This window comes from Anolis carolinensis, chromosome 4, assembly GCF_035594765.1.
Source record: "Anolis carolinensis isolate JA03-04 chromosome 4, rAnoCar3.1.pri, whole genome shotgun sequence".
Taxonomy (NCBI): domain Eukaryota; kingdom Metazoa; phylum Chordata; class Lepidosauria; order Squamata; family Dactyloidae; genus Anolis; species Anolis carolinensis.
The window spans coordinates 211,324,315-211,352,251 of NC_085844.1; the positions used below are offsets into that span (position 1 = coordinate 211,324,315).

The following is a 27,937-nucleotide window of genomic DNA, read 5'->3' on the forward strand; positions in this document are numbered from 1 at the left end:
AGCATCCAGTCACTGTAAAATATAAAATACAACAGAATTGTTTTATTTTAACAAGTTTTCCTCAGAAAGGTTGCCCAAGTTACACCTGAACATTTTTTCATAAGTACATAGGGATTTGTTGCATAGCTGGCTCTTCAGGAGGAGGTATTTATGACAGCTTCTGGGAAATGTTACTTCATTCCATTGAATGCATTGCTTTGCGTCAGATTCCCAGTTGCAGATATGACCTATGGTTGATCAGAGAGGATTGTTAATCTAAAAAGAAGGAGGTGCCATACTTTGATTTTATCCTTGAGTTGTCTCTTAGAATCCTACCTTCCTTTGTAAAAAAACTTAATTATAACAAAACAGAAATGTATAGTGCTTAACATTTACATCAGTCAAATATCATTATTCAGTAAATATAATCTAGTATGAAAGAGTAGTAAATCCTAAAATATATTTTCAGATTAATAATAGTTACTTTCCATAATGCTTTGTTTCTGGCAGATTACTTGGTCACCTTGAATATAATAAATAGGAATCAAATGATGTTTTTAAAATGTTGGCTCTAGCATTACATCTATTTTGCAAGTTGGTCTGATTTATGACCCATAAACACTTTTGAAGGATCATACATGTCTATTTTTAAATGAATTTTAATAAAAGTTAGATAAATTCTTTTCCCAGTATCTGCACACTTTCATACCAGCTTTCTTCCTTTTCTTTTTCATGTTCTGCTTTCAACTTTTTCTTCATTTTGATATTTCTGAACATGTCTTCTAGGCCTGGACTCTTTTATTCTATTCTTTTATCGAGGAGCATGTTGGTCTAAATGCTACATAGGCAACTCAATTCTTATTTTATTTTCCTCTTCCTTCTCTTACTATTTCTGCTTCTTTGTTTCTTCAAATTTCAGCAATATCTTGTTGATTCGGCTTAGCATGGGAAATTATGACAGTACACATGATTCCAGACTGCATTCCTTGACAAGACTCATTTCTAGCGTCCACTGCTTTCATTTTTCTAGTAGTTTCTAAACATTTAAACAGGACACCCTGTTGATATGCAATAGTGTTTTAGCTCTTCTCTGAAGAAAGTGATTTTCTGCTGTTTTACAGTGCTTCATTTGGTAGAAGTAGTGACCTCACCAGTCCCTACATTTCAGCCAATCGTAATTCATCTTCTGCTACCTCACCCACTATCCTTGGTTCATCTACCTCATTGGGCACAGAGTGGCAACTTGCCTCTTGCCCCACATCTGTCAATTTTAACACTACAGCATCAGTCCGTCAGTATACCAGGTAAGGCTTCATAGTCTATGCAGTTCCCACTTAAGAGGGTCTAGTCAAAGTTTGCTGGCAAAGCAGTGATTCTCTTTGCTATGACATCTATTTTTGAAACTTCTTCCCAATTGGTTATGTTGGTAATTGCTAAAGTGTTGGCTCAGAAAGGAATTGCCATCTTATTTATGATCTCTATATCATGTTGATCTTTAAGTAATTTCTTGAGCATGATGGAGACAAATGCAGAGCACACAGACCAATAAAGACTGGCTTTTTCGGCTCTTAATTTGTGTATTACAAAAATATTTTAACCCCTCATACTTATTCATAATCTCACTTATGTCTGAATATCCACACATTTCTTAGAGGCAGTATTTACTTTTCTGGCTAAGTCACTTAAGATTCTAACCTAGTGTTGGGAAATATGTGGTCCTCCAGATGTTTCAGGGTTCCCATAATCCTTGATGATTGGACATGCAAGTTGAAACCTATGGGAACTGACATTCAGCAGGACATCTGGTTGGCTGGGCCAGAGGTTGCCCACATCTGCTCCAGGCCATCTTTGCATAGTTTCTCATTTTCCACTGAGAACAAACAGAGTGTAGATGATAAATTAGTGTCTGAATCAACTCATTTTGTTTATTATTCCCTACCTGAAAAGTGCTTTACAATTATGCACGAGCCTTTGCTTTTTATTTTTCAGAACTCCTTACAAGCAACAAACTGACCCTACTGTAGAGAAGAGCACAGATAGCATCTCTTCTAGCATTCCGTTAAGCGTCATAACAAATCTCACTGTACCAAGTAGTGCCAATGGTGTTACAACAACTGCCAATTCTAACTCATTGACTGGAACAGAGACTTCTGCTGGTGATGCCAGGGACCGAAGAAGGTTTGTGATCATTTTGCTAGTTATGAGCTGTGCTTATGCCTGCAATCCTATCTGCTAATCCATGGAGCCCCTGATATTTTTTTCATTTGCCTTTGTTTTACCAATGGCTGAGAAGCTTCCTTCAGTTTAGTCTTTCGTACTCATTTCTGTACTTTTATGAGACTGTTCAGTATAACAGGAGTACTGTGTGGGCTAATCTGTGTTGAAAACATACTTGAATATAAAAAGGCACTTCCACCAAGCATCACAGTATTCATAGAATCTACTTGAGATGTATTATTACATGAAAATGTTTATGTTCATTAACTTAAAATACATTTGCTGAAGACCCCCAAGAACTATTTGTGATTTAGATTAGCTTTGTGGGCACATGTTCTTATAGGATTCACAGTTGTGGGCTCCAACCCCCCCCCCCTCCATTGCACACACTTCATGTAAAAGACATGATGAAAACGTTGGAGCACTTTTATGATTCATCTGTTCCTTTTCTCTTTTCAAAGCATGCCATCTCAAGAATAGTCGTGTTTTATAATTTGAATAACAACGTATTCAGTTCAGGAAAACGTTTTAATAGTCCTGTAGGTCCACAGATGTTTTACTGAAAAAAGTTGAAAATTTGGCTGTTGTGCATGATCAAATTCAACTGAGATATATGTATATTATTTTGCTGTGAAATGTACAGCAAACTGAAAGTTGCTTCTATGGCTAAATGATATTTATTACATGCCTGTTGTACTAGTTTGTGGCTCTTGGAGAGGATTGCAGTTCAGATTTTGAGTTCCATGTTTTATTTTCTGATTATTTTCTGGTAACTGAGCTGTTCAAGCCACTTAATAATAATAATAATAATAATAATAATAATAATAATAATAATAATAATAATAATAATACTTTATTTATATACCGCCCTATCTCCCGGATGGGACTCAGGGAGGTTTACAGTCATAAAAGCAATGCAAACATTACTTAACAACATAATAACACATTATTAAACAAAGTAAAATAATACAATTATAACAATAAATAACACTTACATGACCAGATCAAGGGGACGGGAACCATAAACCCAATATATTTTAGGCTAGGGAAATCTTGTGCAATATATTCAGGCCCAGAAATCGGCAGTATTCCAGTGTAATTACTCAAAAACCTGCCGACATCACCAGGTCTTCAGTTCCTTACAGAAATTGGATAATGTAGGGGATTGCCTGATCTCTTTTGGCAGTGCATTCCAGAGCCGGGGGGCCACTGCCGAGAAGGCTCGTTCCCTCGTCTCCACCAGCCGCACTTGAGACGGTGGTGGGAGTGCGAGAAGAGGCTCCCCGGATGATCTCAAGGTCCGCACTGGCTCATAGGAGGAGATGCGATCACGGAGATAGGTAGGGCCTGAGCCACTTCTTTTAAATGAGCACTATTTTTTATATTTAAGTAATGATCAACTGAAGATTTAAACTGGATCTGAGAAATGTAGAACCCCTAACCGGAAGAGTACTGAATTGAAGCCAGGTAGCTTGAAATGGAAAATGGTAGGCAGGGACTTCCGGGTGGATGCCATGGAGGCAGGACGGGTGCCCTGAGAGCTCCCAGGACACCACAATCCAAGCGGTCGGGTAGAGCCAGAAGGCTCCCTCTATTAGACAGAATTTTAAGTCTGATAGACAGCTAAACCCACAGGGGTGCTGCCGACGGTCCAAGTGTCTCCTGCTCCTCAAGGGCAGGGGTCCACGGATCCGGCATAAGGCACACCACGGGTAAGCGGACCGCAGGGAGAGTGATCCGGACAGAGTCCGTTTGACTGCCTTTCCATCCACTTTCTGTTATCAAGAAGAGGCCCCGTAAGAGTGAGTAGTTATAATGAAGGAATCTGCTTTACTGGTTTAATACCCCTCCGCAATTGGGAGTTTAATTTGCTGTGATTATTTAAAGATTGGCAGAGAAGAAAGGTGAATAAGTGGTTGGGAATGTGATATTAACTCCGAGTCTTTTATACTACATGGATGATTAAGAAAAAGAATCAACTTAATTAAATTAACTCAAGGGAACAAAAAGCAATTGTACTCCTTTTAAAAAGAGGAAGAAGGGAGATAAGGGAGAAGGGAGACAGAGCCGACATTTTGAATCTCCCAACACTGATAACAAGTTCTTTTACTGACCTTGGCTGAAGATAGTTGTGTCTGCCGCAATCCTTTCTTTAAACAAACTGAAACTGGTGGGCTGGCTTACGACGTGATCAAATATCGCGGGATAAGAAATACAGGAATATACAGCAATATAGATTATAGAAGAATAAAAGGACAGAATAAATACCTAACCATTCAACTATCCAGAGAAGAAAGGAGAAGGAAAGAAGGAAAGTCAATCTACAGACAAAAGTGAAAGGAGGGGAATAATACAATTCGAATAGAAGAGTGAAAGAAGACAGTACTTCCACACCCCCTACTGGAGAAAAAAAAATAACTCACAATATATTTAAGATTAACCCATAAATAGACTCATAGAAGAAACAGAGAGGAAGACAAGAGAATAGGAAATAACAATAATAACAAAAAACAAACAAATAAGATAACAAGCATCAAACAACTTTCCAAGTCACCAACCATTAACTATTAGAAAATAAAACGAATAAATTTCAAACCAAAGTTTACAAAATAATAATAATAATAAAACAAGTAAATAAATAAGAAGAATTAAAGAGAATTGCTCAGACCCATTTACAGGAGTATTTAATTTATACTAGTCTAGCACAATTTCAGAAATAAGCTAAAGGAGGAAAGGAATCACTGTCCACTATATCCATTCTATTCTACCTTCTACTTTGATTGCTTAACAAACTGAACGAAAGAATAATATAAAAATAAACTTATTCCAGAATCAAATGAGAGTTTAAAGAAGATAATTGGAGAATTGACTGACTACCATCTGTAATAAAAAAAAATAAATTAATTCAGCCAGACATTTAAATATAGAAAAACTCAAGAAGATTAAAATGATGGCTCTCAGAGGGAAAATCGAGAAAGAAGAGCCATAGAGACAGGAAGACGTGAGATAGAGCGACAAGGAAAGAGGCCTATAGACCCCAGCAATAGATTAAAGATTCCCTTGGCCAAAAAAGAATAAATAACAACAACATTAATAATAACAACATTAATAATTGACCCCTGATGTTCTAGATGGGAATATAGAGCTGAGAGACTGAGTGAATGTAATATATAAAAGAAAAGTTGGAGTGGCAATTTATTTGAGATCGAGGGGCTGCGGAGGACTGGATGAGGGAGACGGAGCGAGATAACAATTCTGAGTTGGCGAGGAAGGGAAAACAGTTCGGGTGAGGGTGAGATAATTGAAGGCCGAAGGACAATGAGGGACAACGAGTGACAATAACCCAGAAGAATGGCAACCCCCAAGGTGAAAGATGAAGCCAAGTTATTACAACGTAGACAATCCCTTCCAGAGAATCTGGGGCTCAAAGATATTATGAGAGAGTTAATGAAATTATCCGAAAGTCAGAACATGTTCCAGGAACAAATGTTGAATATGAGAAAGGAAATTACAGACAAACTCAGTATTATTAAAAGGAATTTTGATCAAGTCCAGCAAGAAATAAAGGAGATAAAACAAGATAAACAAAAAATTGAACAGACTCAAGAAGAAATGCAAGTGAGAATGGATAAATTAGAGACTTTTAAGCACAAAATTGGAAGCTAGACAAGAAAGAATAGAACAGAGAGAAACAGAATTTCAGCTGAGATTCAGGAATGTCCAAGAGGAAGCAAATGAGAATCTGAAGGAGATTATAAGTAAAATCACTGCTAAGATGACGCAACGTTCAGAAGAAGAGATGATTGAAAATATTGAAAAGGTATATAGAATTACGACAAATTATTCAAGAAAACACAAAGTGGCTCGTGACATTATTGTTCATTTGGCGAGGAGAAATCTGAGGGAAGAAATACTGAGAAGCGACAGTCAAAACCCCCAGCAGTACAAGGGATGTAAAATTTCTATTCTCAAAGAACATCCAGCTTCCATACTGGTGAAGAGAAGGAAATATAACTTCCTGGCGGATGAACTGAGGAAAAGAGATATTCGCTTCCGATGGGAGAGGAGTGAAGGAATGATGGTCTCGTACAGAGATCAGAGATTTTGGATTACTTCAGAGGACAAGGCTAAAGCATTTTTTGAGAGATTGATGAAAGACCAAGACAGCGGGGTGTCACCAGAGGAGGAAGAAGAGAGAAGGAAGAAACGAGCTAGATTTCTCTCACCGACCCTTATAAATAAGAGCTGTCCCCAAGTGGATTTGGAACCGAACCTTACAAATAAGAAGATACCTCAACCGGATTTGGAAACAAATTTAAGTATAATTCATAAAATATTAAAATAAAGATCCATCATGCAAATTAAGTGTTGGAGTAATAATGTTAACGGTCTGAACTCCCTGAATAAGAGAAGGAAATTATTTAATCAAATTAAAAGAGAGAAGTATGATATTGTGGCGCTTCAAGAGACACATATATGTCAGAAACATATTTCAAATTTAATTCAAAAAAATATTGGGAAAGAATTCCACTGATCAGCAAGTGAAAAAAAGAGAGGGGTAGTTATTTATATCAATCCGAGACTTGATTCTAAATTAGCTTTTAGAGACCAAGATGGTCGAATAATAGCAATTACTTTAAAACAGAATAACCAGATTACATTGTTTTGTAATATTTATGCCCCAAACGGCCCCAAAACAGCTTTCGTGAAAGATTTAAGAGAAAAAATATTGAGCCAACAATTTGATAATCTGATAATTGTGGGAGATTTTAATGGGGTATTGGACTCTCAATTGGATAAATCCCGAAACCAAAAAAATAGATTGGGGAATATTGCGAGTCAACTCCCTAAACAAATCAAGAATTTGATGGAAGAATTAGATTTAATTGATGTATGGAGAACATTGCACCAAAAAGATAAAGACTTTACTTTTTATTCAGACAGACATCAGTCGTGGTCGAGGATCGACATGGTTTGGGCCACACATTCCATTTCAACAAGAATATCCAGAGTTAAAATATTACCAAGGAATATCTCTGACCATTGCCCATTGGAATTTAGATTAGATGAGAGAAGAATTAACTTTAAATGGAGATTTAATGAGAATATGTTAAAATCAGAAGAAGATATAAAAAAAATCGAGAAATTCTAAAGGAGTACTTCCATTTGAACTTGAACCAGGAGACTCCAATCCAAATAATTTGGGATGCGAGTAAAGCTGTTATGCGGGGGCATTTCATCCAGCAGAATGCCAGGAAAAATAAACTTAAGAGAGAAAAATATGACAAGGTTGTGGAACAAATAACTAAATTAGAAACAAGTCTAAAAGAAAACCCATCAAATAAGAAATTAAAACAAGATTTGAATTTTTGGCAAACACAGAAAGACTACTTAGAAACGGAACAAATAGCCAAGCAATTGAAGTTCATTAAACAATATAATTTTCAGAACGCAAACAAACCAGGCCGATGGCTTTCCAGGAAAATCAGAAAAAAGAAACAAGTGCAGTTTATCACAGAAATAGACTCAGAGGGAAGAACTTATACAAATGACCAGGACATACGGAATCAATTTACCAAATTCTATAAGAATTTATATACTAAAGATACGATAAAGAAAGAGAATATAACGGCCTTTCTAAATAGGCAGAACCTTGAAAAAATAACGGAACAACAAAGAGAGAGACTAAACAACGAGATTACTGTAGAGGAAATAAAAAAGGCCATAAAGGCGATGGACTCAAATAAGGCCCCTGGCCCAGACGGGTTCTCAGCAAGTTATTATAAGGTAATGATTGAAGAAGTAACACCATATTTACACAAAATTATGAACGCGATACTTCAGGGGCAAAAGCCCCCTGACTCATGGCAAAAGATCACTATTACAATGTTAAAGAAAGAAGGACAAGATCCCAAAGATGTGAAGAATTATAGGCCTATCTCGCTTCTTAATGTAGATTACAAATTCTTTGCAAATATATTAGCAGGAAGACTTAAATTCTTTTTAAAGGACTGGATAAAGGAAGAGCAGGTGGGCTTTCTTCCCTCACGCCAAGTTAGAGACAATGTAAGAACGATTTTAAATGTTATTGAATATTATGAGAAAAATAATCAAGAAGAGTTAGCCCTGTTAAGTTTGGACGCGGAAAAAGCATTTGATCATTTAAACTGGGATTTCCTAAAATTATTATTGAAAGAATTGGATTTTGGGTTTCAATTTATAAATGCCATAGAGGCAATATACAACCAACAGGAGGCGAAAATAACAATTAACCTGCAAGATTCTGAAACATTTAACATAGGTAAAGGAACTAGACAGGGGTGTCCCCTGTCACCATTATTATTTATTATGTCATTGGAAATTTTGTTAAACGAGATTAGACAAGATTCTAGGCTCAGGGGACTAAAAATAAAAAATGAAGAATTTAAGATAAGAGCCTATGCGGACGACATGATTTGTATCATTAGCAATCCATTAGAAAACAGCAAATTGGATTGAAAAAATAGAAGAGTATGGTAAAGTGGCAGGTCTCAAGTTAAATAAAAAGAAATCGACGGCCTTGACTAAAAATATGACAAATGACAAAAAGGAAAAACTAGCCAAACTTTCCGGGCTCCGGGTGGTTGACAAAATTCAATATCTAGGTTTAACGATAACAGGCAAAAATTCACAATTGATGAAAAATAATTACGAACAAAAATGGAAGGAAGTGAAAAAGGACCTAGAAAATTGGAAAAATTTGAAATTATCTCTTCTTGGTAGAATCTCAATTATTAAAATGAATGTGCTACCTAAATTGCTCTATTTATTCCAATCACTTCCAATTATAAGAAATGTAGGTATATTTAACAAGTGGTACAAAGATATTTCCAAATTTATATGGCAAAACAAAAAACCAAGGATAAATCGGAAAAATTTAATAGATGAAAAAAAAAGAGGTGGATTTGGCCTTCCAGACCTACGACTCTACTATGAAGCAGCGGGCCTAAGCTGGATAAGAGAATGGACGACTTTGAAAAGGCGAAACATCTTGACCCTGGAGGGTTTCGACTTACGGAAGGGCTGGCATGCCTACGTTTGGTATGACAAGTCAAAGATAGAAAGAAATTTTTCGAACCATTTTATTAGAGCCAGTCTGATAAGAATTTGGGACAGATACAAATTGAAATTTTACACAAAAATTCCTTTGTGGGTTTCTCCTCTGGAAGCTTTTCAGAGGAGAGAACTGGGAAGGAGAATTTGGCCTACTTATGAAGATTTGTTAAAAAAAAACAAAAAGGAAAATTTGAATTAAAAGAGGAGAGAGACATTAAACTTTTGTTTCCAAAATGTTCCTGGTTTCATTACAGGCTGGTGTACGATCTTTTTAGGGTAGATAAAGAGACAGGTTTTGCAGAAAGAGATGGTTTTTGGGATAACATAATGAAGAATGAGCAAAAACTAATTACAAAATTATATAAAAAACTATTAGAGTGGGCCACAGTAGAAAATCAGATAAAGGGATGTATGGTGAAATGGGCACAGAATGTGGGGCATCAGATTCAATTAAAAAGTTGGGAGAAGATCTGGAACCAGGGCCTTAGATATACATATGCATACGATATGTGAGAGAATTGGCTAAAGATGCAATATAGGTGGTATACCACCCCCTATAAAATTTCTAAATGTTATAAGAACGCATCGGACAAATGCTGGAAGTGTGAACAACAGACGGGCACTTTCTATCATTTATGGAGGACATGCCCAAAAGCTCAACTTTACTGGAGAGACATCAGTGAAGCCATACAAACAATTTTAAAGATAAAAATCAAAAGAGAACCAGAGTTTTTCTTACTGGGAATGTTAGACATTGATCAGGACAAAAATAAAGAGATTCTGTTTAGCTACTTGGTAACGGCCGCCAGAATAACATATGCCAAGTTTTGGAGATGAAAGGAGATTCCGAATAAGGAAGAATGGCTAAATAAAGTTATGGAGGTGATGAAAATGGACAAACTCACATATTGGTTATCTTCAAATCAAGGTTTACCGAAGAAAGAGACTAATTGGGACTTGGTAAAGGACTATCTAAAACAAATGAAATTGGAACCTATCTGCTGATTTAGAGACAATCTTTGAGGTTATCGATGACGAAGGGGATGCGGTGATTTATGAATTTTTATATATATAGTTGTTTTTTTAGGATGAACCAGTTAAAGTTAGATGGAAGTCAACAAAACCTTTTTTCTCTCTCTTTCTTCTATCTTATTTCCTACTTTACTATAAACAATGTTCTACCACTTTCGATGTGCAAATTTTTTTTTCAATTTTTTTTCTTTTTTCTCTCTCTCTCTTCTACCTTATTTCCTACTTTACTATAAACAAACAATGTTCTACCACTTTCGATGTGCAAACTTTTTTTCTTTCTCTTTCTCATATTCCTTAATATAAAATTTTCAATAAAAATATTTGACAAAAAAGAAAAAAGAAAAGAAAATGGTAGGCATTTGCCAGATATCACAATATGGACTTTCAGCACTTAATGGCAGCTTTTACAATAGTACATTCATCTAATTCATTGTTTCCAAAGCTGGTAGTTTCTCTTAGCAACAGCAACATAAACTCCAACCCTAATATTAGATCATTAAAATGCCACCTCAGTTTGCCTAATTGAAGCAACTGATTAAAACTGAAATGCATTCTGTTCTTTTATCTGGGAGCATGTTGGTCTAAATATTGCATATGCAACTCAATTCATTTTATTTTCCTATTCCTTCTCTTACTATTTCTACTTCTCTGTTTCTTGAGCAATATCTTGTTGATTTGTCTTAGCATGGGAAATTGAGTCCATTATGAGTTCATGGGAAATCATGAGTCCAGACTACATTCCTTGACAAGACTCATTTCTAGCGTCTACTGCTTTCATTTTTCTACTAAAGATTTTCTAAACATTTAAACAGGACACTGTTGACCGGCAAAAGTATTTTAGCCCTTCTCTGAAGACAGTGATTTCTCCTGTTTTACAGTGCTTCATTTGGTAGTGACCTCACCAGTCCCTACATTTCAGCCAATCGTAATACATCTTCTGCTACCGCACCCACTATCCTTGGTTCATCTACCTCAGTGGTTCCCAAACTTATTTGGCCTACCGCTCCCTTTCCAGAAAAAATATTACTCAGTGCCCCCTGGAAAGGGGTGTGTGGCTTAGAGGGGTTGGCATGGCTCCTGCTTAAGAGGGCAGGGCTGAGCTCTCCCCTAGTCCAAGATGCAAGCTGGGAGAGGGAGGGGGAGGTGGGCGGGGTCACAAATGGGCGGCCAGGACTGCGATGGGTGGAGTTATGAGCTCTGAGGCAGGACTGAGCTTCTATCCCTGTCCTGTGGTGCCTGCCAGGACACAGGGGATGGGGCTAGAGGAGGGGGCAGGGCCTCTTCCCAAGTGCCTGATGGGGCTGAACCTCTATACCCCACCCCCATGTTTTTGTTAAAATTTTATTGATTTTGCTCAAAGAAAAAACACATTAACCAAAATGGAGGAAAGAGAAGGAAAAAAAAAAGTATTTACAGAGACAGACGAAATGACTGACCAAACGAGAAGCAGATGGGGATCGGGAAGGTAGAAAGGAGATAGACGAGACTGGACGATAGTGTCTAAGTATAAGAAGAGACTGCAAAGAGGGATTAACAGAAGGAGGGAATAGTTAGAACGAATCCCCCCCCCCCGGTGAATCTGTGAGAACCTTTAAGGTCTTAAATATTTGATGATATATAAAGGAATGTCTTCCCATTAGTTAATCAATATTGGTCATTTAATATAGGACATTGGGGGATTAGAATATATTAGAGATAGAGCAATATTTCATAGTCTCTATATGTTTATTCATTGAACTACCTATTTGATTAACTGTTTGAACTCTGGGACCAACTAAATTCAATTACTTAGCTTCTTAATTGTAATTTAGATGTGTGGGAAGATTAATCGATAAGCTAAGAAGCATTACTTGAGTAATGTATAATTCATTAACGGAACATTTAATTAACTGAATACCAATTACATGATTAAGCGATCAATCAATTCAAATAATAATTAATCCCAATTATATAATTATATAATATATTAAACGAACATCAATTAACTGAATAACTGATTACCAATTAAGAGAATAAACTAATTAATGACTGAATTGTTTATAGATTTATTTATTGAACTGTAGACCTGATTAATTACTTGAACTGTGAAATTGAATAACCAACTAAACGAGGCAATTTAAGGGGACGGAAAGATTAACTGAGAAGCTAAGAAGTGTTACCTAGATTGTAGATCTGTTGTATAACCTATGAATTGAATATTAATTAATTGGCTTTTACTTTAGTGATTACTGCAATCATTTAACTCCTACCATTCATGATCAATCCTAATTATTTTGTTGGAGTCAAACAAATAATCAAAAAAACACTACAAGGACAAGGAAGAGCTGGAAATGTATACTACAAAAACAAATATGGATAAAGAAGATAAAAAATTACTTGGAAGGAAAAATTCCCTCCCAGAGGAACCTAACTTAAAAGACATCATGAGGGAACTCCAGAAAATATCTGAAAATCAGAAACCGCTTCAAGAACAGATGACTAACATGAAAAAAGACCTTACAGATATGAAGAAAGAAATGAGCGAACCACAGCTGAGCATCAAGGAAATCAAAGAAGACAAACAAAAAATGGAAAAGAATCAAGATAAATTTGAAAGGAAACTGGAACTACTAGAAATGAAGAATGCAAGACTGGAAGCAAGACAGGAAAAATTGAACAGAAAGAACTAGAACTACAAATAAGAATAAGAAACATACCAGAAGAACCCAAAGAAGACCTGAAAATGATTGTAACTCAAATTCTAGCAGACTTGATCCAAATGACTGATGAAGAGATGGAGGATAATATTGACAAAACCTTCAGAATTACAACACATTTTCCCAAGAAAAATCATGTAGCAAGAGACACGATAGTTCAATTTTCTAAAAGAAAATGCAGAGAAGAGGTCCTAAAGAGTAGCAGTAAGAGTACTATCAAATATAAAGGAAAGAAAATAGTAATAGTGAAAGAATTCCCAACAAGTACACTACAGAAAAGGAAAAAAAAATCAGTTTCTCACTGAAGAGTTAAAAAGGAGACAGATCTGCTTCAGGTGGGAAATAAAGGAAGGGATCATGACGACTTACAAACAGGAAAGGTATTGGATTACATCTGAAGAAAAGGCAAAAGAATTTTATAAGAGGATAATGAGAGAGACAGAGAGACTGGATCAGACAGAACAAGAGATCGACAGAGAGAGAAAAAAAGAGTGAGAACAATATCCCCTGAAAAGAGGGAGATTGCGACCAAATTGCTACCCGCAGAAATGGGGACCTTGGATGAAGAAAATGAAAATCAGGAGTAAATTATGGAATTGAAATGCTATTCAAACATATAAATGGTTTAAATATCCTAAATAAAAGAAAAAGAGTATCCAACTACCTTAAAAAGGTAAAGGTTTCCCCTGACGTTAAGTCCAGTCATGTCTGACTCTGGGGGCTGGTGCTCATCTCCATTTCTGAGCCGAAGAGCTGGCGTTGTCCGTAGACACCTCCAAGGTTATGTGGCCGGCATGACTGCATGGAACGCTGTTATCTTCCCGCCGGAGCGGTACCTATTGATCTACTCACATTTAATATTATTGTCTATATTGACTTTTATGACTGTTTTTAATCATGTTGAAGTTTTACTGCTCAGTTTAATGTTTTATCTGATTTGTGCTGTCGTGTCTGGGCATGGCCCCATGTAAGCCGCCCCGAGTCCTTCCGGGGAGATGGGGCGGGATATAAGAATAAAATTATTATTATTATTATTATTATTATTATTATTATTATTATTTGCATGTTTTCGAACTGCTAGGTTGGCAGGAGCTGGGGCTAACAGCGGGCGTTCATTCCACTCCCAGGATTTGAACCTGGGACCTTTTGGTCCGCAAGTTCAGCAGCTCAGTGCTTTAACACACTTTGCAACCGGGGCTCCTCAACTACCTTAAGAAGTGTAAATTTGAAGTTGTGGTCCTCAAAGAGTCACATATTGCGCAAAAACATACAGCACATTTAATTAATAAATGTATTGGCAAAGTATTTTTCTTAGCTACAGGGAAAAAAAGATGTAGTAATGTACATAAATCCAAAATTAAAACCCGAATTGGCTTTTAGGGACAATGATGGAAGGATGATTGGCGTCAAATTCAAAATTAATAATGGAATAACATTATTATGTAATATCTATGCCCTGAATGGCGCAAAAACAATCTTTTCTAAAAAATTAGAGGAAAAAAATAATAGGACATGATTTCGACGACCTAATCATTATGGGAGATTTTAATGGTGTATTAGACCCCAAAATAGACAAGAATGAAAACCAAAAATTGAAAAGAACCAACAAAACAGGGAAACTACCAGGAATCTTACTGAAAAATTTGCAAAATTGGGAACTAAAAGATGCTTGGAGAACTCACCATGTAAAGGAGAAAGACTATACCTTTTTTTAAACCGTCATAGGCCATGGTCTAGAATTGACATGGTCTGAATGCCACCCTCACTGATTACTAAATTATCAAAAATTAAAATCTTACCCAGAAACAATTCAGACCATTGCCCACTAGAATTTACAATAAATAAAACACAGAAAACGTACAAATGGAAACGTAATGGTAACTTACTAAAATCAGAGATAGATATTAAGAAAAACAAAAAAATACTAAAGGAAATTTTTTACCCTGAATGATTCCGACGAAATATCAACCCAAAATATCTGGGACGCCATTAAAGCTTATATGCAGGGTCATTTCATACAACAAAGTGCCCAAAAAATAAACGAAGAAAGGAAGTATGACTTAAGGTGATAGAGGAGATCCGACAAGGTGAAAGGAAATTAAAAGAGAACTCAGGAAACAAGACAATAAAACATGAATTAGAGATATTAGCTGAACAAAAAAAACCTTTTTAGAAATAGAAGAATTAGAGAAACAGTTAAGGTTCATAAAACAACAATTTCAGAACGCAAACAGGCCAGGCAGATAGTTAGCCTGGAAGATCAGGAAAAAAAGACAAACCCAGTTTATATCTGAAATTCAAGCAGAAGGTAAAACATACACCACCGAACAAGAAATAGCCAAACAATTTAATAAATTCTACAGTAAACTTTATACTAAAGACCAAATAAAAAAGGAAGATTTATCACTATTTCTAGGTGAGCAAAAGTTAAAGAAGATAACAGATAACAAAGAGAACTATTTAATAAAGAAATATCCGAACAAGAAATTAAAAGAATGATTAGAAAATTAGATGGGAACAAGGCCCCAGGCCCGGACGGGCTAACTGGAATATATTATAAAGTATTTATAGAGGAACTAACACCATATCTTAAGAAAATAATGAATGGGATTTTAGATAATCGAGAAATCCCAGCTACATGGAGATCAGCGACGATAACAATGATATATAAAGAAGGCCAAGATCCCCTAAACGTGAAAAATTATAGTCCCATATCTCTACTGAACCAAGATTATAAAATCTTCATGGGAATAATGGCAGAGAGGATGAAGGGATTCCTGAAGGAATGGATAAAGGAAGATCAAATAGACCAGGGAGACAACTAAAGGACAATGTAAGGGAAATTATAAATATAATAGAACACAGTAGAGTCTCACTTATCCAACACTCGCTTATCCAACGTTCTGGATTATCCAACGCATTTTTGGAGTCAATGTTTTCAATATAAGGTGATATTTTGGTGCTAAATTCATAAATACAGTAATTACTACATAGCATTATTGCATATTGAACTACTTTTTCTGCCAAATTTGTTGTCTAACATGATGTTTTGGTGCTTCATTTGTAAAATCATAACCTAATTTGATGTTTAATAGGCTTTTCCTTAATGCCTCCTTATTATCCAACATATTCGCTTATCCAACATTCTGCCGGCCCGTTTATGTTGGATAAGTGAGACTCTACTGTACTATGAAAAAACAAACAAAGAAGAGGTGACGTTATTGGCAATTGACATGGAAAAAGCATTTGATAACTTAAATTAGGATTTTTTCAAATTATTAATCAAAGAATTAGACATGGGTTATAAATTCAGCAATGCGATTAACAAAATTTATGACAAACAGGAGGCAAAAATTAAGATAAACACATTAGATGCAAAACCTAATCAAAATCTCAAAAGGAACAAGACAAGGCTGCCCACTCTCCCCATTATTATTTATTTTCTGTGATGTCTCATGGGCCATGTAGTCCTGTTCCTAGTACTATTGTGGCAGACGAAGAGGAAAACTTGGGTTTCCCACCGATTCAGCCAGAATCGGAGCCCCTGCACCTGCAGGATGTTTGCCCTCAAGAAGTCAGCCAAACAAGCCTTGGGCAGAATTCTCCCCCGTTCTCTCGTAAGGATAATTATAATAGAGATAGAGGCGCTAGGGAGGCGAATCGCCGAAGCGCCAGAATCGCTGCCAGACAATTAGCTGATTAAGCCTGTTTCCCTTGGGAAATCTTAAGGAGTCATGCATCTGGACACAGTCTGGGTTTCACTTCTTGTTCCCCAGGGAAAGTGTTCCTTGGCGGGAAAACAAGATCCTATATAGGTGTTTACCCACAAGGAGATCCTTGCGGAGTCAATTCGTCAGCTTCGGGAGTGAGATCGTGTGTGGACTACGCTACTCCAGTTCCTTGTTTCCAGGACCTTGTTCTAGTTCCAAGCCTGCCTTGTTCCCCGGACCTCGGCACGGACCCTGTTCTTGCTTCTTGCTTCTTGTTGCCTTGAATCAAGTCTTGTTTGCCAAGTATCTAGTTTGTTTTCCAGCCTTGTTGTCAAGCTCCATTGGACTAAAGGACCCTGTCATTTCCCCACACTTTGCTTGGCAAAGTGTGTGTTTCGGCTATTGGATTATAACTTTGGACTCTAATATCACATATTGGACCTTGTTTTCCTGGACTAAATTTGACCTTTCCTGTAAGGTCTACCTCTGAACTATATTCTTCACTTGTTTTTATTGACTTTATATATTCCTTTAATAAAGATATTAGATAGATTCTGGTCTCTGTGCATGGTTATTGGTGCTCTGCAGCCTGGGTCCTGACATTTTCGCACTAGAAATATTATTGAATACTATTAGGGAAGATCCAGAGCTAAAAGGAGAGAAGATTAAGAAAGAAAATTATAAGATCAGGGCGTATGCAGACGACCTGATATGTATAATTGAAGACCTGACCAAAACAATAAGAAAATTGTTATATAAATTAGAGATTTTTGGGAAAATATCGGGACTCAAAATAAATATGAACAAAACTATACTATACCCCAAATACTTCCTGCTAGGTCTCTATGATAGAGAAAAAGATAAAAACAAAGAAATCCTGTTTAACTATTTAGTAACGGCGGCAAGAATGGTACATGCAAAAAACTGGAGGGGAAAAAATAGACCGGAATTAAACAAATGGCATAACAAAATATTAGAGATTATGAACACGGATAAACTAATTTATCTGCTATCACAAAACCAAAAAATCAAACAGATTGGGAAATGATTAAAAACTATTTTAAAAAAGAAAACTAAAATACAGATATGATTAATGCAACAGCTAGGAGTGAACAGCTAAATTCTTACCTCAGATTAAGATGCAAAGACAATATTAAAGAAGAAGATAGGAGACTGAAATAACTGGAGAATATTTCTTATAACACCATATATTAGATGGTTGTTTTATGTTGTTTTTCTTTCCTGTTTTTTTTTCTTTTTTCTCTCCATTTTGCCGTTTGATATGTTTTATGTTGGATTTTGAGTGTACAGTCAATGCTTTTGCGAAGTTCTTCCCAACACCTCCTGTTTACCCTCCCCACCCTTGTTTCCCCTGAATGTATTAGCCTCCGCCCCCGTGTTCTAACAAGCACCTCAGGGGAGGTATACAAAGGCTCAGCCCTGTCTTGCGCTCTTGGGAAGATGCCCTGCCCCCGCCCCTAGTCCCGCCCTTTAGTCCTAAAAGGCCTCTCAGGAGAGGTACAGAGGCTCAGCCCTGTCTCAGGCTCTTGGGAAGAAGCCATGCTCGCTCTTCTAGCTCCGCCCCCTGTGTCCTGACAGGCGCCTCAGGTGCTCAGCCCTGTCTCCAGCACTTGGGAAGAGGCTCCGCCCCTCCCCTGGCCCTGCCCCCGTGTCCTAATAGGTGCCATCACCATCCCCCTGGATCGCTGCAGCGCCCACCAGGGAGCGGTAATGCCCACTTTGGGAATCACTGATCTACCTCATTGTTCAATGTTTTATAGTTTAATGGTTTTAATCTGCAGTTATGTGTTATTTTAGATATGTGATATATTTTTACATATATGTGAGGCATTAAATTTGCCATTTATTACATTGTAAACCACTTTGAGCCCCCCAGGGGTGAGAATAATAAATAATAAATAAATAAATACTGGGTTAAGGAAGAGAGTGTAAGCTGTCTGGGATGTCCTTCCTTTCAGAAGGATATTGTCTTTCAGTATTAATGTCCATAATGCACTGATTCATTATTGAGTGAGTTCCCTGAGTGTATTATATTTTAGCTGCACAAAATCAAAAGCCCCATCTATGTGCAACCTCCTGTTCAGGCCTGATTAATAATTTCCCACAATATGTGGGAGCTGCTTCCATGTGATCCAATGCTTTCTCTGTGATTACTTTTGAAGTGAGCCTAAAAATACTGTAAACTCAATTATTGTCATGAATAAATGTGTTGTTTCTAAAAATCTCATCTCAGTGCCTAATAGTAAACTGTAGCCTCTGTTGATCAGTGAAATGAAAAGGGTTGTCAGCATAGTTTGTATAATTTGGAGATCTTCCTTTTTTAATGATAGCTCCAGGCTATGGAGCAGCTTGAAACAAAAAGGAAGTGGCACATGTATCAAACAAGCATAAGATTGGAAAGGTGAGAATACACTGCCGTGCCTACCATATGGCAGTGATGATAATGAAGGTGTACGTTTCTGCCATCATTGCTTCTTCAAACTATACTCTCAAGTAGCCAACCAACTGACCTTTTTTGTTGGCTGTGGATGCACAGTTGGTGGGATTCTTTTGTGCAAAGGAGATCTCTGCACCCATAAAAGACTACTGTAATAGTTTTGAAATGCACTTTATGAGCAAAGGGGGTTGAATTTGGGCTAGACTTCATCTTACCATTGTTACATGCCAGTTTTCAAGAAGCTGTTTTTTTAAAAAAAAAATATGGTTTTGATAGGGGCTTCATTTGTCCTTACTTGTATTGGTATCAGGAAAATACTATCTTGTTGTTCTCAAATATTTTTTGATACTGACTACGTTAGCCTTCTAAAGGAGCTCTATTATTTAGAAAATGTATGCATAGTGACCAAAATGGTAAAAGGTCTGGAAACCATGCTCTATAGGGAACACCTTAGGTAGCTGGTATGTTTTCCCTGGAGAAGAGAAGGTTGAGAGGTGACATGATAGACATGTTTAAATAATTGAAAAGATGTCATATTGAAGTTGGAGCAGGCTTGTTTTCAATTATTCCATGACTAGGACATGAGCAATGGATTCATAGTACAGAAAAGGAGATTTCAGTGATATTGTTCATTCGGAAGAACTTCCTGATGCTAAGACACGTTTGACAGTGGAACACACTGCCTTGGAGTGTGGTGAAGTCTTCTGCTCTGTAATTTTTTTTAATGGGCTGGATAGCTATGTGTCAGGAGTGCTTTGTGTATTCCTCCATGGCAAGTGATTGTATTGGATGGCCGATGTGCTCTCTTCCAACTATGTTATTATTATTATAGTGGCATTTGCTCTTACCTCCAGGGCTTGTCTCAGAAAATCGTAATGATCAGGACTTCTGGAAAATGAGCTTTTCTAAACTTCTGTGTTATTAGCCCTTTAATGGCAACACAGAATTCTCTGCATAGGCTATGAGATTGTGTAACATGTGTGAATTTTTTATTCTTCTACATCCACCATTGTCTGTTTTAAATTGATATCCATTTCTAGTCTTTGCAGTGATTACTTACATTTTATCAAAGTAGGAAAGCAAAAAAAGAAATAGTTGTTTCCTGGATAGTATATGATAAAAGCAACAAATGTAAAATGTTCCACAGTGAATATTACACTCAATGTTTGTGAGCTATTTCTGAAACCTGTTTCAGAAGATTTCTGTGGCTTTCTATGATCTCAGGCACCATCTATTGTTTGAAAAATGTTCCTGCATTGTGTATTAGTATGGAAGACTGGAAGTGCATTTGTCATATATTGTACATAACTTCAGACAATAATAGAATCATGGTTCATAAGATCAAATAAATGTATTTATCATTTCTCCTGTATAAGTTCAGCTTTTTACTTCATTTATAAAAATAAGTGGGCTTTTCCACTTCTAGTGGACAAATATAACAATATGGCTGTTGTATTTCCCCATGCATTGTGCATGGAACCTAGGATAACAGGAACTTGGCATGGAGCAGGGGTTATGGGGAAGTTGTGGGAGTGGCATAGTATGGGGAGCTTTTTTGTGTTCGATAAATAGAGGGGAAAATGTGTGACAGTGAATATGGTTAATGTGAGGAGGAGAAGAAATCCTCTTCCAGTTTATGGAGCGTTTTGTGGACAAATGTGTATAATTGAATTTACCAACCAAACAGTGGCACTGATCCTTTCTTTTTAATAGATCAGAATATGAGGAAGGATTTTTTTCTGCTTTTCTGGAGAGTTGCATTTCCCCTCTTTTCATTATGAGTCAGTGGAGACTAAAATCTGGTTTATCCATCTGAATAGCCAAACAGTAGCATATGTGGGCAGTGATTCATGTATGATTAGAAAATATTGGACAAATTTGTACTGATTTCATAGTTTATCTTGATTTTGCTAGGAGCTCTTCAGTGAATATTTTATAGAATTTATACTTTATGAATTATACTGCCAGGTAGGCTACTTTGACAAAGGTTTATCATGATTTAAGCTTTTTCACAGTAGAGAACATTTTCACACTAGAAAAGAATGAAAGTTAGCATAAAATAGGATTCATATTTGGATTGAAACACTACCAAATATGAGATGTAAGATGCAGAATTAGTTCATCTAGTTGGCTTATTTGGTACACCATATTATTCAAAATCATTTCTGTTGTCTGGGCCAAGATGAGAATCTGCTGTTGATTCATACTTTTAATACAATCCCTTTTCCATGCATTTTCTTTTCTTAACCTTGCATATTTATATTGTTATATTCCTTGGTATCCATCTAACACAGTGGTTCCCAAACTTATTTGGCCTACCGCCCCCTTTCCAGAAAAAAATATTACTCGGCGCCCCCTGGAATTTTTTTAATTTTTTTTTAATATCAGTTAAACGGAAAGATTTATTATTAGTATTATTATTATTATTGTTATTATTATTTCCATTCTTTCTGTCCCGTTCTTCTCACCCGAAGGGATTCAGGGCGGCTTACAAAACTGGCAGAGTTCAATGCCAATACACAACAATAGAAAATAATAAAACATAAGCAATTAAATACAGATTTAAAATAATACAAAATACTTGAGCCATTCATCCACAAAACATTGTACATAAACCTTAGTCCAGACCGAGTCGAAGCCAACGAACCTTATTCTTTGAATGCTTGCTCGCATAGCCAGGTCTTCACTTTCTTTCTAAAACTCAAAAGGGATGGAGCCTGCCGGATGTCACTAGGGAGGGATTTCCACAGCCAAGGAGCCACCACTGAGAAGGCCCTGTCTCTCGTCCCCGCCAGCTGCACATGTGAAACTGGCTGTACCGAGAGCAGGGCCTCCCCTTAAGATCTTAAATTACGTGGTAGGTCATAGCGGGAGACACGTTCGGACAATTAAGCTGGCATATGGCAAATGCACCTGTGGCCATCACCGCCCCCTTGGATCGCTGCAGCACCTACCAGGGGGCAATAGCGTCCACTTTGGGAATCACTGGTCTAATACAATAAATAATCTGGAATAATAGTAGGGGGTTTTTTTAGTGCCCTTTCCAGGTTATGGTACAATAAATGTTTGTTTATAGTAGAAATTACAGACAAAAATAACTTTCTGAAAGCATTAGGCAAATGGTATGTCAAATCCTTTTAGTTGTTTTTTTTTTTGGGGGGGGTCCCTTAAATTTAGGTGTGAGCAATATGTGGCACTCCAGATGTTATGAGCCTGCAGTCCTGAGTCAGCTGACTGAGCATACACAGTGGTGGCAAGTGATGGAAGTTATAGTCTGATAACATCTTGTGAAACATTCCATCCCATTTAAAATGTATAATTTAACTAAACACTAATGCACGAGTGTGCTTTTTTCTTTCCTCTTACAATATTTTTCAATTGTTTTGAAACTTTTAGCCTGGTTGTAACGTTTGTCTTAATAATATTGATATTTGTAAACCACTTTGGGGAGATTTTTTGTCAGCAAATTAAGGTAAAAATATTTGTCAAATAATAAATCTACATTACTTTTGTTAAAGTAGCATGTAGACTACAGTGTGTATCTCCAATGTGCAGAGGTTGTTATTGATGGCAGAATAGCTTGAGTTGTTCAGTTCCCGGGTTTCTAAGGAATGCTGATATAATAGATAAGATGTTTCTTGGTACAGTTATGAGATAATGTAATAGTTTTTAAGATCTACAAATAGTAAAACTGAAATTCTTACGTCTTTTTGTAAGAACGCATTTGCTGATTTAACACATTATTTGTCCTTCCTCTGACCAAAAACCTGCAAATTTCAGAGTGAAGCACTTCATTTGCCAAAACAGTCTAAGAGTTTGAGTAGATTTCTGCATGAATAGAGGATTTAAAGTATTGTCTGTGTGGGACAAGGAGTCAGTTTCTCCTCTATATTGCATACTTAGCGCTCTGTTAGGAAAGAACAGCTAAAGCCTTCACACACTTAAAGAAGCAAGCAGTCATCCAACACCTGCTGCTGAAAGCGCTTATCAGCCATGCTTTTATAGTTAATCTCTGTACGATAAAGTTGTCCTTGTATAAAAAGAGCTCCCAGTGCTTTTGCAATGATGTAGGAGGGACAGGAATTCTGCCTGCTGTTTGATTTTCCATGTTGGGAGAGGAAAGATTGCTGTTGCTTTATCAGACACAGGCTGCATTTTTATGTGAAAGAGGTCAGGGTGAGGACTTTTGTGTTACTGTTGAAAGTCTTTCTCCCTGTGAAATCACTGATCAGGTATGTGTGTGTGCAAGGGTTTTAGCTCCTGGACAGACGTTCAAGGTGGAAACCCTTAATGGCTTAGGATAGAACTTACTTTTCTGAGTGAAAACATTGGTAAGGTGGGCTGGTGATCTTTTTGACTTAGTTTTGTAGGCTTTTCTTGTGATCTATTTTAAAAGGAGTGCCCAAGAGAATGGCTTTGTCTTGGGAATGTCTTAGAAGTGCACTTTGCATGCAACAAAGTAAGACTGCCTGTCTTCCTCTGTATTCATTTTATTTTACTCTTGCCTCATAATATGTTAGTTATATTCATTTTGATTTCAAGTAGATACTGCTCCTTGGGTGGATTTTTATTGCATATGAATAGGTGATTCTGTTAAATGTTTCTTAGCCTCCTTGGTTGTTCATGGACTGTTCTGTGAAGGAAATAGTCTGAATGAAGGTTTGTACTGTTCTTTCAGCATTCAGTTTAGTAAAACAATACGGATTTAGCATCCAAATGATTTTCTCTTTAATGTGTTGCAAGCATTCTACAACAGAATTGGAAAACTCACAAGGGTAACATTTGCATCCTTCCAGATATTTTAACTCCACAAGGTGGCAGCAGATAACTTCCTCTTCTCTTTTTAATTACCATGGATTGGAATTACAAAATATGTTACATATGTTTTTAATGATCTGCTAACCCCTGCTTGACCTGGATCTGGTATTAAAAATGATGTGCTTGTATATCCCAGCAGGGCTATTCTTAGGTTCTTACTCCATTATTGGTGAAATGCTTTGGGCCTAACATTTATTTTAGCACAGTAATTTTTATGTATTCAGATTTTAGTGTTTTTGAATACTTGGAGCCAGATTGTATTCATTTTCACAGTTCACAGCAACATAATAATAATAATAATAATAATAATAATAATAATAATAATAATAATAATAATAGTAATAATAATGACTTTGGTAATACACACTGCTTCATTCCCTTCTCAGCTTCCTTTCTGGAAGAATCATTTCTTGGGAGATGTTAGCTGGGCCTGATTGTTTCCTTTGTGGAATTTCCATTTTCCCTGCTTTCAGAGTGTTGTTCTTTATTTACTGTCCTGGTTTTAGAGATTATATTGTTCTGTATTATTCTATCACAGTAATTATTTCATATTACAGTAGAATCTCACTTATCCAACATTCGCTTATCCAATGTTCTGGATTATCCAATGCAGTCTGCCTTTTAGTAGTCAGTGTTTTTGTAGTCAGTGTTTTAAATTCATTGTGGTATTTTGGTGGTAAATTTGTAAATACAGTAATTACTACATAGCATTACTGCGCATGGAACTACTTTTTCTGTCAAATGTGTTGTCTAATAATAATAATAATAATAATAATAATAATAATAATAATAATATAATAACTTTATTCTTAAACCCTGCCCCATCTCCCTGAAGGGACTCGGGGCGGCTTACATGGGGCCAAGCTCGGAACAACAATATAAAAGCAAACACAAACAATAAAACAGATCAATCGGCAATAAAACAGCAAATCAGCAATAAAACATCAAACAACAATAAAAATAGTCATAAAAAGTCACATACAAAAATAAAATCTTAAAATCCCAAGGATCTGGGTCAAGGTGCAAAATATGTCGAAATCATCAGGGAGGGGAGATTACCCATGATGTTTTGGTGCTTAATTTGTATAATCATTACCTAATTTGATGTTTAATCGGGTTTTCCTGAACCCCTTCTTATTATCCAACATATTCACTTATCCAATGTTCTGCCGGCCTGTTTATGTTGGATAAATGAGACTCTACTCTATATTTATAATCTTATATTATCTGCTTAGAACTGGATTATATGAGGCCCCTTCTACACAGCTGTATAAAATGCACACTGAAGTGAATTATCTGACAGTGTGGACTCAAGATAATCCAGTTCTAAGCAGATAATATAAGATTATAAATGGGTAATATAGCTGTGTGGAAGGGCCTTGAGTCTACACTGCCATATAATCCAGTTAAAATCAGATAATCTGTATTTTATAGGCAGTGTGGAAGAAGCTGAGGCCTAACTGTGCCTGTCCCCTGGGCTGAGTAGGTTGCTAGGAGTCCAAGTGGGCAGAGTTCTAACTGCTAGCAATTGGATAAAAACAATTATCCCTTTCCCTCTAATTAAGACTTTATTTTTCTTTTCTTTTTGTTGTATGAACATAGAGGCATGGATGAGGAGTTGTGTTGCCAAGTTTAGTGTTTCTGGGATGTGTAGTTTTGTTGTTTTGTCCTAGGCCGAATTTTTTTTATCCTTTTATTTATATATAGAAGATTGTTGATACCATATTGTTTTTGTTGACCCTTCTTTTCCACTTACAGAGTTAGCTTACTGTTTTTCTTTGAAATATAGTAAATTCAAAAATATTTAACCTACTGATGCCTCAATGTAATTTTATTGGCATCTATTTTTATTTTGAAATTTACCAGTTGCTGCTGCATTTCCCACCCTCAGCTTATGCTTGAGTCAATAAGTTTTCCCTGTTTTTTGTGGTAAAATTAAATGCCTCGGCTTATATTCGGGTCGGCTTATATTTGAGTATATACAGTACGTCCTTTACTACATATCTCTCTACTACACACCTTTTATCTACTTGTACATGTTTTATTTTATTATTATTTAAATTATTAATTTATCAGTCAAAATGTATAAGTATACATTCTTTCCTTATTTTACAATATCTTAGACATATCATATTGTATACAATCTGACAGTAAAGAAAAATCAAAATAAAAAACATCTTTAAGCATATTTCTCATCAGTTTTTAACTTTTCCATTACAACTTTACTACATATCTCTCTACTACACACTTTTAATCTATGTATACATGTTTTATTTTTGTTGTTGTTGTTGTACCTTTTCCCCCTCGTTCCCTTACTCTTAATTTGTGCCCTCTTCACCAGGACCAACCAACTCATACTGTTTCACAAGTCCAAAATTTAATTGCCTCTGTTGCTGGCTTATACCCCTTTCCCTTATTAAAAATATACTCAATAAATTTTTCCCATATTTTCCGAAAATCTGTTTGTTTTGATCTTCCCTTTCTAATTTTAATATTGCAAGTCAGCTTGTCATTAATAGCTATGTTCCACATTTCCCTGTACTATTCTTCTAATTGGATTTCCTTTTTTTCTTTCCAGTTTTTTGCTATTACCAATTTTTCTGCAGTTATCAAATTAGAAACCAGTTATTTTTCCTCTGGTGAGGGGATTGTATTGTCATGCATAAGTAATAGTGCTGATTTAGGTGTATTCTCTATCTCTATTTTTATTATTGCTCTTACTTCTTTAAATATCATTTCCCCAAATTTTTCTATAATTTTACATGACCACCACATATGAAGATATGACCCTATTTCCTGACAGTCTCTCCAGTACTGATTTGTGTATGTTTTATCAATCTAATTTAATCTAATGGGTTATTAATTCCATAAAAATAACTTCCACTATTTATACTGCTTATGGTAATGTTATAGATTCAGAAATCCAATTGTATCACATATAAGTGAACATATCTGAGGTATTGTGTAAAGTATATCTGAAATCTGACTGAAAAACTAAAGTAATTTGGATGGTAATTTCTGAGGAGTTTGTTGTTTAAAAGCGGAAGAAAGAGGAGAGATGAAACAGAGTGACTAATCACAACTCATCTCAAGGTCTCAAATTCCTCAGTTATACTGTGTTGCTCTTGGAATTGAAGAGCTACATGCATTTTAGTAAAAATTGCAATTTCTTTTAATTTTAATTAGGAATGCATTATGTTTTTTTTCTTTATGTCTTCTTTTTAATGTAAGGCAAAAATAAATAGATGTGCAACAGTCAGTTTGAAATTTCATACTCATAAAATAAAAACTACTTTTCATTTTTTCACATGAGCAGAGGACGCGAAGAACAAACAATTCAACTGTGTTTTCCCTATTCCTTACTTCCCTATGTTCCTGAGAAGTGTGCAAATGACTTGTTAAGGTTTCTAATTATGTGAAATACTGCAACAATGTTTTGAAAATTCTATATCTAATCCTGTATGGGAATGAACACCTAAATAGACACATAATACTACATTTGCTTACCATATTAATACCCAAAAGATTGGTTTCCCATGCAAATGTAAGGCATGTGAAAATGTATTTGTAACTGAATATTTCTGTAATTTGAGCAAAGCTGCTGCCTGTTTAAAAAGGCATACACTAATATTTGCCAGATTTTAAAGCAAGTTTCTCTCCCCTACCCACCTCCATTCTTTTAGGTCGTATTTAACTCCAGTACGCGATGAAGAAGCAGAATCTCTGAGAAAGGCACGATCCAGACAAGCTCGCCAAACTCGCAGGTCTACACAGGTGAGGAAAGTAATTCCCTGTCATCTCATCATCCTACCTTTCCTTACAGATACCAAATCAATAAAATAAAAATATTTATAAACAAACAGGTTTTTTAAAAAACAAAAAAAACAAACAGCAAGTATAAGCAACATGGTGAATAAATTGCCTTTCCCTTG

The 27,937-nt window shown here is 36.2% G+C and overlaps 1 protein-coding gene and 1 long non-coding RNA gene across 11 annotated transcripts in view; one reads left to right on the plus strand and one right to left on the minus strand.

The window, feature by feature from the left end:
• The window catches only part of ppp1r12b (protein phosphatase 1 regulatory subunit 12B), a 183,920-nt gene that overhangs the window by 75,945 nt on the left and 80,038 nt on the right, over window positions 1-27,937 (plus strand). For 7 of the 10 annotated variants that reach the window (XM_008109880.3, XM_008109884.3, XM_008109882.3 and 4 more), the window contains 3 exons: window positions 1,101-1,283; window positions 1,969-2,157; window positions 27,689-27,779. In XM_008109880.3, coding sequence (XP_008108087.2) covers window positions 1,101-1,283; window positions 1,969-2,157; window positions 27,689-27,779 — 463 coding nt within the window. The remainder of the gene's footprint in view (window positions 1-1,100; window positions 1,284-1,968; window positions 2,158-27,688; window positions 27,780-27,937) is intronic. The other 3 variants (XM_008109886.3, XM_008109887.3, XM_003220570.4) reach the window with 1 other exon arrangement.
• On the minus strand, window positions 23-27,794 carry LOC103278745 (uncharacterized). Its single transcript, XR_010005532.1, has 3 exons — window positions 27,675-27,794; window positions 1,675-1,849; window positions 23-227 (listed from the first exon to the last, which is right to left on the minus strand). It is a non-coding gene; the product is annotated as an uncharacterized LOC103278745 (long non-coding RNA).